Raw genomic sequence first — 12,428 nt, 5'->3', positions numbered from 1 at the left:
AGCTAACGTCTTTAATAACATAACACATTTTTAAATTGGAGAATGGGAAAAAGTATATGGCAGGATTGAATGACAGTGAAATAGATAAGGTTTTAGGAAACTGAAGTAATACTAGAATTACTGAAATCACTGATCATTTTATTGAGACTAAGTAGGGATGAAATGAATCTCAGAGAGGGCTGATAGATTGGCAAAGAAGGAAGAGTTGAAGGAATAGAGGTTTCAGTGAGGTCAAAATATGTTTACTAATAAGGAAATAAAATACAGGATAGAATAGAAAACTGTAATCTGAAAGTGATGTCCAAATTTAAGCTTTCAACCGTGAAGCAGTTCTACGTGATAATGCGGCCCTGGGTATGACTGTGTGGTGGTTTGGTAAACAGCAGTGGAGAATTATGCCGTTTATTAAAGTCAAGGAATGTAAGGCCAAATTGTTAACCACTTCGTGTAGATTCATAGTTGTTCAGGATGATAGCAGGAATTGGAGAGGCGAGAAAACCTGAGAGCAAGCTCCAGTGTACTTGAGGGTCGTTAAAATACTAGTGATGAAAATGGGGCAAGTAGAATGTCACCAGATGGTAGAGGCTGAAAAGAGAGAAGTTGGTTTTGATCGAAGCTAGAGGACGAATGGTTTAGAAAAGATATTTTTAACCTAAGAAAATACCAACTCAAGTTCCAAGTTCTGAGTCTTGGGATAGAAAGTGAGGAAAAGAGTTGAAGAGTTCTTGAGAGCACTTCAAGGGAGGTCTCTGGAGAAGGATTCCAGCTAACAGCTTGTGAGGATGGGCCTGAAGTGGAAGACCATTTTGAGATATTGCATTTGGCAAAGAGTTTTTGATGTCCGCAAGATTCCGTAAGTCGAACTAGTTTCTTTATTCTCCAAGCTATCATGGAAACTTAAGTGGTCACAGAAATTGTGAGTATGGGGTGGCGAGAGAGACATTGTTGGCAAGTACCCTAGTGATGATAACATACTTCATGCTCTGTGCTGTTACTTCCGCTTTGATCTCTGACTATATTCTTGAACCCTGATTCTAGCCATCCTGGGTGAATATCTTGCCTGGTCTGGCTTGGTCTCTGGTACCTTCCATCTTAGTATGGACCTACAAAAGAATAGACTGTAGAAAATGATAGTTCTCTGGGGGAAATGAGGTTCTAGAACAATGAATGATCGTGAAGATTAGGCAGATGGAAGCCTAGACTAGATTTGGTGGTGCCTCTGTATATTGTCTATTGTAGGATTTTTATCAAGATATTAAAACTGCTTCGGTACTTGTCTGTCTCCTTCACTAAACTATAAACTCTTTGAGGACAAGGTATGTGTCTTGTTAGCGGTTTGCCTAGCACATGGTTGGTACTACTTACTATTTAATGCCGAGTCAGTGCGTTAATATAGTAACTTTCTTTCGAATGGTTATGAAACCTCTCAAAAGTTAACACTGTAACTTAAATGTGTGTGTAATGGTGATAATCTCATATTCCCTCATTAGCATATATGTTTTTGAAGGAGAGGAAAGAAATTTCTCAAAAAATATGGTTTATGTTGGCTGGCCTGGTGGTATAGCAGTTAAGTTCGCGTGCTCTGCTTCAGGGGCCCCAGGTTCGCCAGTTTGGATCCTGGGCACGAACCTATGCACTGCTGATCAAGCCTTGCTGTGGCAGGCGTCCCACATATAAAATAGAGGAAGGTGGGCACAGATGTTAGTGCAAGGCCAATCATCCTCAGCAAAAAGAGAAGTATTGGTGGCAGATGTTATCAGGGCTAATCTTCCTCAAGAAAAAAAAAGATACAGTACGTGTTTCTTCACCATTTTCATTTCATGATGTAATTGCTGGTTTACCAATAGCTTGTCCATCTTGTGTATTTTAAGAGCCATTATTTAGTTCAGTTATATTTTATCAGCAGTAATTAAATCCAGCACATACTTACCTCCCCTGTATTGGTAGATTATGGTGGCCTGAAGTCTGCTTCTCTTTTCAGTTTAGTGTTATTTTTGTAGCCAAAGTATATTGAGAAGAGCCATTTGAAAAGTTTACTTGATTCTCTCTTCTCTTTTCAGAATGGTTCAGTGCAGTTGTAGTGCTGGACATATTTTGTATAGAATTATCAGGATTTTACTAATCAGTTCTTTGGCCATACTCTTGATGTCTTTAAAGAAAAATAATCTTTTATTGTATCTCAAAGTCTGTTGTGACTTATTCCATAATAATTACTATTTCATCTGACAGTCTTGTGTATTACTTCTTTTGAAGTGCTTTGGTTTGGTATTTCTTCCATTTATTTCTCAAACTAGGACTTCATTCTTAAGCCTCCCAAACACACACTTTTTTAAATACTGAATTTCCTCAAAATATCTTATAATCAACAAGTCCTGTGTTACAGCCTATAAACTAGTCATTCTCCCTAATAATTAAAAACCTCTACCAAAAGCTTACGTAAAATTATTGATTCTTTATCATTTCAGCATTGTCATCTTTTCTGAAGTGGTTTTTAACCTTTGGGAAATTAGCATTAAATTTATTCTTGGTTAATATATTTTTTTGCTTCCCCATTCTCAGCCCTTTCTTGAGCCTCACTGGATAACTTTGGATTTCTATTCTCTAGGATTGTACTTGAAAAGAAGTTGTAATTTACTCCCACAAAACTTGAAAAACTTTTCAGCTGTACTTAAGCCAACATGATTTTTATTTGGATTTGCTTTCTCTTTCATTGAATTTTTTTGATAAAGCAAATCACTGTGGATCTTGATCAGTTCTTTGCTTCTTTTATGCACTTTCTACATTTATTTTGGTTTTTTCTTTACTATTACTTAAGATTCCCCACCCCTCCTTTTTTCCCTCCTTTTCTCTGTTTCACAGACCTTCCCCTTTGGGGAAGCCATGAGATTTGAGTGGGATGACCCTCATCTTCACCCTCTAGATCACAGGGCCCATTCACTGAGATTGGTTTAGGCCTAAACCAGTCAGTACAGGGTGTGACATTCGTCTGACCAAGTTAGTTAATTCAGATTTGTTCAATGGGTGTGAGCCATGGTACTTTGGTCTTTTCATGGGGGCAGGAGGGTCGGGGAGGGGAGAGGGGACTTCTGTGTTGCTTGTCTATAAGACCTGGAATTTACAGCCGTTTTTCTATCATCATATGAACTAGTCTGATAATGACGACACACAGAAGAGGGGAGAGTTGAGAAGACTTCAGAGAAGTGGAGCAGGCACCCTGATGAAACCATTCATGAAACTCACTCTGCTTCTAGACTTTACAGTTATGTGAACTGTGAACTCATAAATTCTTCTATTGGAGTGTAGTACAGTAGTTTTTATTACTTGCAGTATGTACTGAAATATACAGAGTTTAAAACATAAAATAATGCAAGCACATCATATAGATTTTGGAAAATACACAAAAAGTTTTTATTATAATTCTTTTATTTTGTAAAACTTGAATCATGCCATGTAAATTTAACTTCCTTTTTTTAAACATATTTTTGAGCATTTACCCATGATGTTAAATATTCTTTTAAAATGATGTTTTTAGTGAGTTCGTAATGTTCTTTTGGATGGCTAGACCACATGGTAGTTATCTGTTGTTGAGCATTTCTTAGTTACATCTTATTTTAAGATGATACTATGGGTCACTCAGCTCTGTTTCCTTTGGCCAAGGTTATGGTAATGTCGATTTTAAGTGACTCCTTATCTTTTTTCCTTTTCTGTGTACCTTTTTGTTATCTGTTTTTGTTTTCCTGTGGAAATGGAGTAAATTTTACATCACATTGACTTGTTTGCATAAAGTAATATTTCATTAAGTAGGTTCCTTGGATCACTCGTTTTTTAGATACTCCATTAAGCAATGATTTGAGAAACAGTGTATAAGCCTGTTGGTTCATGGTAAACATTAACAAATTAAGAATTTCAAAGAATTCTACTGAATCCTACAGACCCCAAATCCCTTTAGCTTTGTTTACTTTATATTTTCCCTCAAAGTATTTGATAGTAGGATGGAGATGGGTCTTTTACTGAAAATATTGCTTCACTGTGTTTTACTATATCCTCATTCTCTTAGTGTGAAGTGAGGAAATCCACATGTACTATAGGGACCATATTTTCAGTACTTTGAACTTCTAGATGAACAGTTCTACTTAAATACTCTGCTTTTACCCACAGTCATTAACACAGTTCCTCCTGGTGTTCACTTTCTCAGCAAATATCTTTCTTTTATTTTTTAACCATATAAGTCTTACTTTTTAGGCAACTGCTTGATGACCTAGTTAGTGGTAATTTTAAAGAAAATAGTCAAACTAGCAGATCTCCCTGCTTATTCTAGCAATGATTTGCAAGTGCATAACTTCTCCCACTCTTACAGCTTACATTATCCCTGGAATTGAAATGACTGCACGACTGTCAAAATCATTTATGGCAATTTTATAAAATGATCCTTACAACTTAATCTTTTAGTAAGACCTGTTTCCCTATTTCTGATGGTGAGTCATTGTGTAAATGGTCTTTGTTCTGCCCTCTTTTTTTTTTTTTTTGGTGAGAAAGACTGGCCCTGAGCTAAAACTCGTTGCCAATCTTCCTCTTTTTGCTTGAGAAAGATTGGCCCTGAGCTAACGTATGTGCCAGTCTTCCTCTGTTTTGTACGTGGGATGCCGTCACAGCATGGCTTGATGTGTACATCCACGCCTGGGATCCGAACCCAGGCAACCTAGGCCACTGAAGCAGAGTGCTCATACTTCACCATTACACCACTGGGCTGGCCCCCCGCCCTCTTTCGTTTCTTGACTCCATACATCCTTTTCTTTCCTGCATCTCATGTTTCTTTTATTTGCTTAAAATCCTTATTGGGGGAAAAAGGTTCTCAACAGTCAGAAAGAAATACTTTTTTATTCATCCCCTCCCCCCAACACATACACTTTATATATTTCCATTTTCTTTTAGAAACATTAATTTCTCATTTATCAGGCCTTTAGTTTAATCCTCTTATACTCAGCATATTCCTCTTATGTGTTTTAAACCTGCTTCACTTTCTCTATACTCAGTTCCCTTTCTCTCCTTCCATTGCTGCCTTCATTTATCTATTTCAAAATGCTATACATCCCTTTATCACTCAATTGTCTTACTTTAGTTCTGACTCCCACAAAATATGTTAAATAAAAATATTTTTCACATAATAAATTGAATCTGGTCAGGGTATTGTCATCACCATATGTCTTCCAAGTAACAGTTGTGGTAGGAAGAACACTGGACTAGGGATCTGAAAAACTGGCTTCTTTTTCCTTTTCCAGTACAATCTTATCATATGACTTTATTTGTGATATGAAGAAAACACGACCTATCATGCCTATCTCACATGACTATTTTAAAAGTGAAGAGATAATATATTTGAAAATGCTTTGAAATTTTTTGAAAATGTTCTCAATATAAATTTAAGATACAGAGTTATGGTAGTTAGATATCATTAAAAAGATTGAACGGCTTTTATTCATGTGAGTCTGAGTAGGAATTAGCCAAAGTGGTGGTGAGGGGGGTGGCATTTCAGAGAAGAAACGTGCAGGAAGGAGATATGAAATAAAATGATTAACTTGCATTACTCTAAGTAATTTATATGGCTAGAGTGTAGCATGTCAATGGGGCAGTATCAGGAGATGGGGTTGGGAAATATCATGGATGTGCTTGAATGTTTAATTAAAAGTTATGGAAGATCATTGAGAGATTTAAAGTAGGGAGTGACATATAATTTGCATTTCCAGAAGTTTATTTTACTATGGTAGATGTGGGGGGTCTGGACTTAGGGAGAGTCTTGAGGAGGCTGTTGCATTTAATAAAGGTCAGAACTGAGAACTTGAAGTAACATGAGTGTAGAGAGAAAGGGATAGATGTGAAAGATGCCAGTGAGATGGAATCTGTGTTCTGATAAATTGTGGGGCGTAGATAGGCATTCACTCAAAGAGAAACATTTATAATCATTCTAGGGCTTCTGGCTTAGATGGTTCCCTGCCGTTCACTGAGAGAGAGGCTGGAATTAATTTAAAGGAAAGGGTAAATTTGATTTGGGGAATGTGAAATTTGCAGTATTTATGGTATATCCAAGTGCAAATGCGTTGTTTTCAGTTAGATAAAAGGAGGGAGGATTTGGGACTTGTCTGTGTGGTAGTAAGTGATTTGGATTTGGATCAGATAGCCCAGGCACAGGCCCGGTCTCCTGTTACACCAATTCTAAGGATCTGCCCCTTGAGAAATACATTGTTCCCCAGAGGCAAGGATACCCATGGCCCTTCGAGTCACATTCTTGGTCCCTGCAGTCAACCCCACATCTGAGTCTTCCCTTCACAGTCTGTTGTAAGGGTCCCTTGGACATGTAATAGAAAGACACCAGTTCTTTGTTATTCCCATAACTCTAAGGAAAACTGCCTTTTTTATTACTCTAAAACAATACTATCAGTCTAATCCAAATATATTTTTAATCTAATAGAGTCATAATAATAGCAGTCATTATTTTTGTTTTTCTAACTTGGAATTTGCTGTAAATTGATTGTCAAATGCTTTGCATTAGTTCATCCTCATGAAGCCTATGTGCTGAGATAACATCATCAGTTCAGCTTCTGTGATAGCGTACCTGAAAACCCCCTCTTGGTGTTTAACTGGTAAGGCCAATTATTTTAGTGCATCTTCTTGGCAGCTTCGTTGGAACTTTAATCTTTCTCAAGCCATATCTTAAATTATGAATTCCTTCCCATGCTACCTACTCCCTCCCTTTGACTAGGTTATTGGCCTTGAGAAGTTCCGTGAGTTGTGCTTTAGCTTCTCCTCCCCATATGGCACTGGACTCTCCTCTCAAGTTCCTCTGATCTGATTGCCTGGGTTTCTTTTTCTGTCACTGGCAGTTTTATAACTGAGCTGCCTCCTTGCCACCAGAGGTCAGGTGGAGTGTGGACGTAGGACTGCAGGGGCAGAATGAGGGCCACCGTGATGGACGTGACTCCTGCGGTAGCTCCCACAGGTGTTATTTCAGGGTAGAAATTGCCCTTTGTATATGGGTTCTCCAAAACTCAAGGACTGCCAGCCAGGTATAATTTGTAGGTATACTCACACATTTTTATGACTGCACCTAAATGTGAAGGGGAGAAAGATGAATTGATTCCTGCAAACATTTAAAAGGAGTGTAGTTAAAATGTCAGTAGTACTGTAGGTAAAAATAATGAAAAGTCTGCCCTTTTTTAGGGCTCCTGATAACAGTGCATGATTGTTTTATAAGTAGCCATTGATTTAGACCTACAAACACCGATGGCTGGCTGCTTCCTAAGGCTTTTTAAAATCATTTCAAGGGTGCTCACAGATGTCTGAGAACATCTTTTAGTTCATAGATAAATATACATTTTGAGATGCAGTAGAATGCCAGTGCGGAAAGTATATATGAAATGAGGATGAAACTTTGTAAGTATTTGTTGGACAGTGGCATTTTAGTGATAAGCAGTATTTGGTCCTTATGTTTTTATGCCAAAGGAAGGAAGGTAATTCCAGCTGCTTAATTTAGATTCTAAATCTATATAGAAATCCACATGCTAGCAGGTGAATAGAGTTCTTGTTAGATTTTCGTAAAAATCAGGTTTATATGACAAACCAGATTATATGTTTCCCCTTTATTTCTCTGACAGTAGCATTAAGAAATAACTATTCCCAAATTCTTGATTTATCTTAGAACAGCTGTTCTCCCAACTCCTTGAATTGTGATCCGGGAAAGAAGTCTCATCAGAGTGCGAGAGTTTTGTATTGTTTTGTTTCTTTGTCCCCCTTGCCCCTGGCAGTTCAGCTCTGATATAAGGCCCTCTTCAGCTGTAGTTAACGTGGACATGCACGGGTGATTTTGTGGGTGACTGCTCGCCTCCACACACACAAATGCCTCAGCGTCACATCTACTCGTGACTCATGCCTTATGCCAGCCTCTTGCTGTCCTCCCAGCACCAGCAGATGGTGGGACAAGACCCCTGGGGCGTTCTGCCCCAGTGTTCTAAGGTTGTGCATCTTCCAATAGCAATGGTCAGAAAAGGAAGGATTTTAACACGGCAAATTGAGTTCAGCTCTTTTTTGGCTTCTTGCTAAAAAGAATGTTAATTAATGGAAATTTGGTGTCAGATTTTTAGGTGGTACCTTAGAAACTTGTTTTTTAGTCCAAGAAACAAAACAAAAGCAAAAAGACACATTGTATTTTCTAAATGGGCTTGCTGAAAGGCCGGCTGCTGTGTTCATGTCCTCTCGTGTGTACTTTACATTTATAATGATCTGAATTGTAAGTAACACAAGTGACAGCATACAAAAGGTCAGGCTTCATCTGTTTATGCTTAAGTAAGTTTTCTGTTCAAAAAAATAATACCAGTGGATGCCAGGTGACACACAGGTTGGTTTGTTAGTGGGTAGAATCTGAAGTTGCTGTTAATGCTCTGTGATTAGTATGATTGATGACTTTAGACAAGTTTACTTCATCTGTCTGGGCTTCTGTTTCTTCACCTAATAAATAAGATTGCTTTAAATTACCTCCGAAATATCCTTTTATTATAGTACATAATATGTAAGAAATAAAATAGTATTAGCTGTATGAAAATGTACTAGTCTTATGGTAGGAAAAGGAAATGCACGGTTGGAGTTTCAGCCTTGAATAGTCTTGGTTACCTGAACTATAGTACTAATGTATTAGATAAACAAACGTATACACACACATATATATAACTAATTGCTGATGACTTTTTTTAAGATGATAAATCCATGGAAATACAGTTTTCCATATAATTTTCTGTTGCTTCAGCCATTCAACAATTCTAGCTTCTTCTGATGATGTTAAGGAGTGTTACACTTCTTTAACCCAGAATCCTGGGTAGTCAAGGGTGCACAGAACAGTGGTTTTTCACTTTATTGACTGGAACCTGTGATTAGAAATACATTTTGCATACAGTAGGTGTACACATACAGTTTACATAAGCATGTGCATACACATAATTTAAACCAAAGTTTCACTAACAGTGTTTTACCTTACTATGGACAAAATTTCTTTTCTTTTCTTTTGTCGTCGTTGTAGATGTTGTTAATTCTGTTTCTCTTTTTAAGAAATTGCTGGTTCACCAAAGTTTTCACCAAATCACTTTTCGAGTTCCTAATGAATTGGGACCCACAGTTTGAAAAATACTGCCTTGAGCAATCAGCACTTACTATAAGAAATACATTATTTATTTTTTGTAGATTTTCTCAAATTATTCTATTAAAAATTATTTTCCTACTCTCTATTGATTATATCAGCTGCCATTTACTTATCAAGAAATTGCTGGAGTTCTCTCTTATTTGTGTGTATATCCAGAGGATGGAAAGGATATGGAATCGCTAATCATAGGAACATTTAAATTGAGTGTTTTAGTAAGCCTTATAACACTCTATCTTTAAACACATGCCGTTCCTCTTCATTGTTCAGAATCAAATAGTAATTTTAAGTTTTATTTCTTTGAGCTTTTATTTCCATCATCATTCCAGGTGTTCTTATTTTCTTTTATTTTATCAGTAACAGATGCATGAAGTGGCTTGGTTTCCTAGAGAGGCTCTTTATTTGTGTTTTAACAAAGAAGGACGGAAAGAAATAGGGGCCTCTTGAATTTCTGTCTCACCAATAGTGTTCTGAATACCATGGCTTTATTGCTGTTTTCTCTTTTCCCTCTTTGTTATAAGTAGTTTGAATGAATGGTATGGAAAACATAGTGGTTATAGGGAACTATATAGTCTCTTTTATCACTCCATGTAAAATGATATGAGGTGAGTTTGTTCCTTATTTAATTGCCATTTATTTTTTTAAAAATTCCTATAGCATTGTAGGAAACCATAAAATTTAATATAAAATAACATACTGTTAAGAATTCGTAAGGGAAATCGAAAAATAGCATTCCTACTCTGAATAGACAGGGTTGGATCTAGCATTGAAAGGTAAGTGTGGTATGCAGATGGTATATTCAGAAAGGATTCCTTTATAATCTGACTGTCAGTAGACAAAAGATTGTATTATAAAGCGTTTTGTGCAAATAAAAACTTAAGATAAAAGCAGCTTGTGGAACTAAAGGTAATTTAATATAGATGCATACATTTGAATGTATACTGAACTAATTTCCATTATAGATAGTGAAAATTCTGGAAGGATTTCTTTTAAATAAAGTGTCAGTGTTAATGTTGAAGATTTTCATTGAGGCTCTTGTATGTATCTCTTTCAGATATGGAAACAAGTGAAAAAATCCAAGGAAGTGGAATACTTCAACTGTTCGCAAGTCTCTTGATCCCACAGTCTGCCTGCACAGCCAAAGTAGCTAACATCATAGCAGAAGTAGCCAAAAATGGTGAGGTTTTCCTCAGGAACTTTTCTGCTGGGAACATCTTCAGTTTTACACCTTACTTGTCAGTATGTTTTATTAATTTATGTTTTAATTTTGTAGATTAGATATTTTTTACTTTGTATTTCTCTTTTCTTTGACTTTTTTCCATGTAATTGTTTAAAATGACTATAGTTAGTCATTCTATTCATTTGTTTCCCATTTACTATTCCGTGCCCTCCGAGTGGAATTGAAGGAAAGCACTCTTAGTCGCAACTGCACGTGTATCTTTTATTACTTTGGTTATAGGATTCTTGAGCTTTCCACTGAGTCCTTTGTCTTCATTGTCACAGTTGAGTTTACCTTTTTCAAAGTATATGTTGATTTCTGTTATACCCAGATAAACTCACTATTTTTTTTCAGCCCGGTTTATCCTACTGATATTGGCACTTGACTGTAACAGTACAGTTGGAATATATGTTCTGTTCTGAATTCACTTTCATGGGAAACATTTATTTCTTAAGTTTCCATGTAAGAATACTCTGGAAAAACAACAATGACAGTAAAGCTTAGATTATGTAATGGCTAATCCATCCCATTGTGTATGGTCTTTCCAGTGAGAGATTCTTTGGAAGAATTTTATTGTAGCGGAAATGTTTGCACATGATTTTAATTCAGTCAGTTTGAGAAAAACAATGACCTCTTAAAGCAGGTTTTAAGCATAAGGAAAGGCCATACTAAATGTAATACCTTTAGTGTGCCTCAGTTTGTCAAAGTGTGATATTATTTTTATGGCCTTTGTTTTAGTAAGTTGTATATATTATACTTTATGTAGAAGAAACGTAAAACTTCTGGCTTCAATCTTACATAGTTAATTTTATACAATGTGTAATCACTATGGCAGGTGGCATTAAAGTACCAGTGTTTGTTTTGGGCCCAGTAAAACAACTTGTTCATATATGTGTTACCAAAAGGAAAATTGCCATGACAATTTTTCATTTATTCAGAGGTTCTCAAATGTCTTTCAAGTTCCAATGAAGTTCTTTGCTGGTAAATCATTTTCTGGTTCTTGACTGAAAACTGGCCACCTATTGTTTGTATGTCAGATCTGAGCTATTGTAATTATATAATCACTCTGCGGTGCTTTGGTCGAGCTAGTCGTAAATGTTCAGAGCTTTCCTGGTGGTCTGGGAGTATTTAGTGTTCTTTAAGCAGATTTGAATTGCTCTGAATAGATGGTGACTACCTTGGGACAGCAGAGAACTCCTGAAGCAGATACAGTTCGAAAATGTAACTCCTCCAGACATTGTTTGTTAACCTGGACCAAACATTGTCTGGGTCATCTTAGATGCAAGGCAGCTTGACTTTTAGGATCAAGTAGTTTATTTTTTAGCTCATTAGAATCACAGTATAGATTTCCAGAGATCAATTTTTATCTTAAAACTTTTTTTCTTAAGAAAGAGCACACACATTGTAGCATAGATTCAGAAATTTAGGATGTATTTTTGTGAAATGGATTGCCATTCCTATATGAGCTTACTTAATGACATCAGTCCTCATAACACTTGTCACACTTGATGAGACCTCTGCTGCTAGAGGTTGCTTCTAGCAATACTCTAGTAGATGACAGCTGAGTTCTTAAGACATCATAGAAATTTTAGCATTTATATTTCTAATCAGAGGCTCGTTGATGGCATATCACTAACCTCTACTGGTTAAAATAAATGAGATACATTTAAATGTTTGTTTATTACTTAATCACCACATTGTTTTTTGGCGGTGTTTTTTGGTGAGGAAGATTGTCCCTGAGCTAGCATCTGTGCCAGTCTTCCTCTATTCTGTATGTGGGGTGCTGCCACAGTGTGGCTTGAGGAGCAGTGTGTAGGTCCGCACCCAGGATCTGAACCAGCAAACTCTGGGCTGTGGAAATAGAGCATGTGAAATTAACCATTGTGCCACCGGACCGGCCCCCACCACATTGTTTTTTTAAGTGACTGTCTGAGAAAGTGGATTAGAGTCTCTTTTTAAAAAAAATACCTATCTTCAGAAATGCAGTGTGACCCAACAGAGTATATTAATTGGGCTTATATTTCTTCT

At 36.7% G+C, this 12,428-nt stretch overlaps 1 protein-coding gene across 5 annotated transcripts in view; it reads left to right on the top strand.

The window, feature by feature from the left end:
- RAP1GDS1 (Rap1 GTPase-GDP dissociation stimulator 1) overlaps window positions 1–12,428 on the top strand; it is a 150,642-nt gene that overhangs the window by 53,819 nt on the left and 84,395 nt on the right. For 4 of the 5 annotated variants that reach the window (XM_046656787.1, XM_046656788.1, XM_046656786.1 and 1 more), the window contains exon 3: window positions 10,236–10,358. In XM_046656787.1, coding sequence (XP_046512743.1) covers window positions 10,236–10,358 — 123 coding nt within the window. Of the gene's footprint in view, window positions 1–10,235; window positions 10,417–12,428 lie in introns of those variants that run through there. The other variant, XM_046656789.1, reaches the window with a different exon arrangement.

The sequence above is a fragment of the Equus quagga genome, chromosome 3 (genome assembly GCF_021613505.1).
Source record: "Equus quagga isolate Etosha38 chromosome 3, UCLA_HA_Equagga_1.0, whole genome shotgun sequence".
In the NCBI taxonomy this organism is placed as follows: Eukaryota; Metazoa; Chordata; class Mammalia; order Perissodactyla; family Equidae; genus Equus; species Equus quagga.
This window is presented reverse-complemented; position numbering and strand designations above follow the sequence as displayed.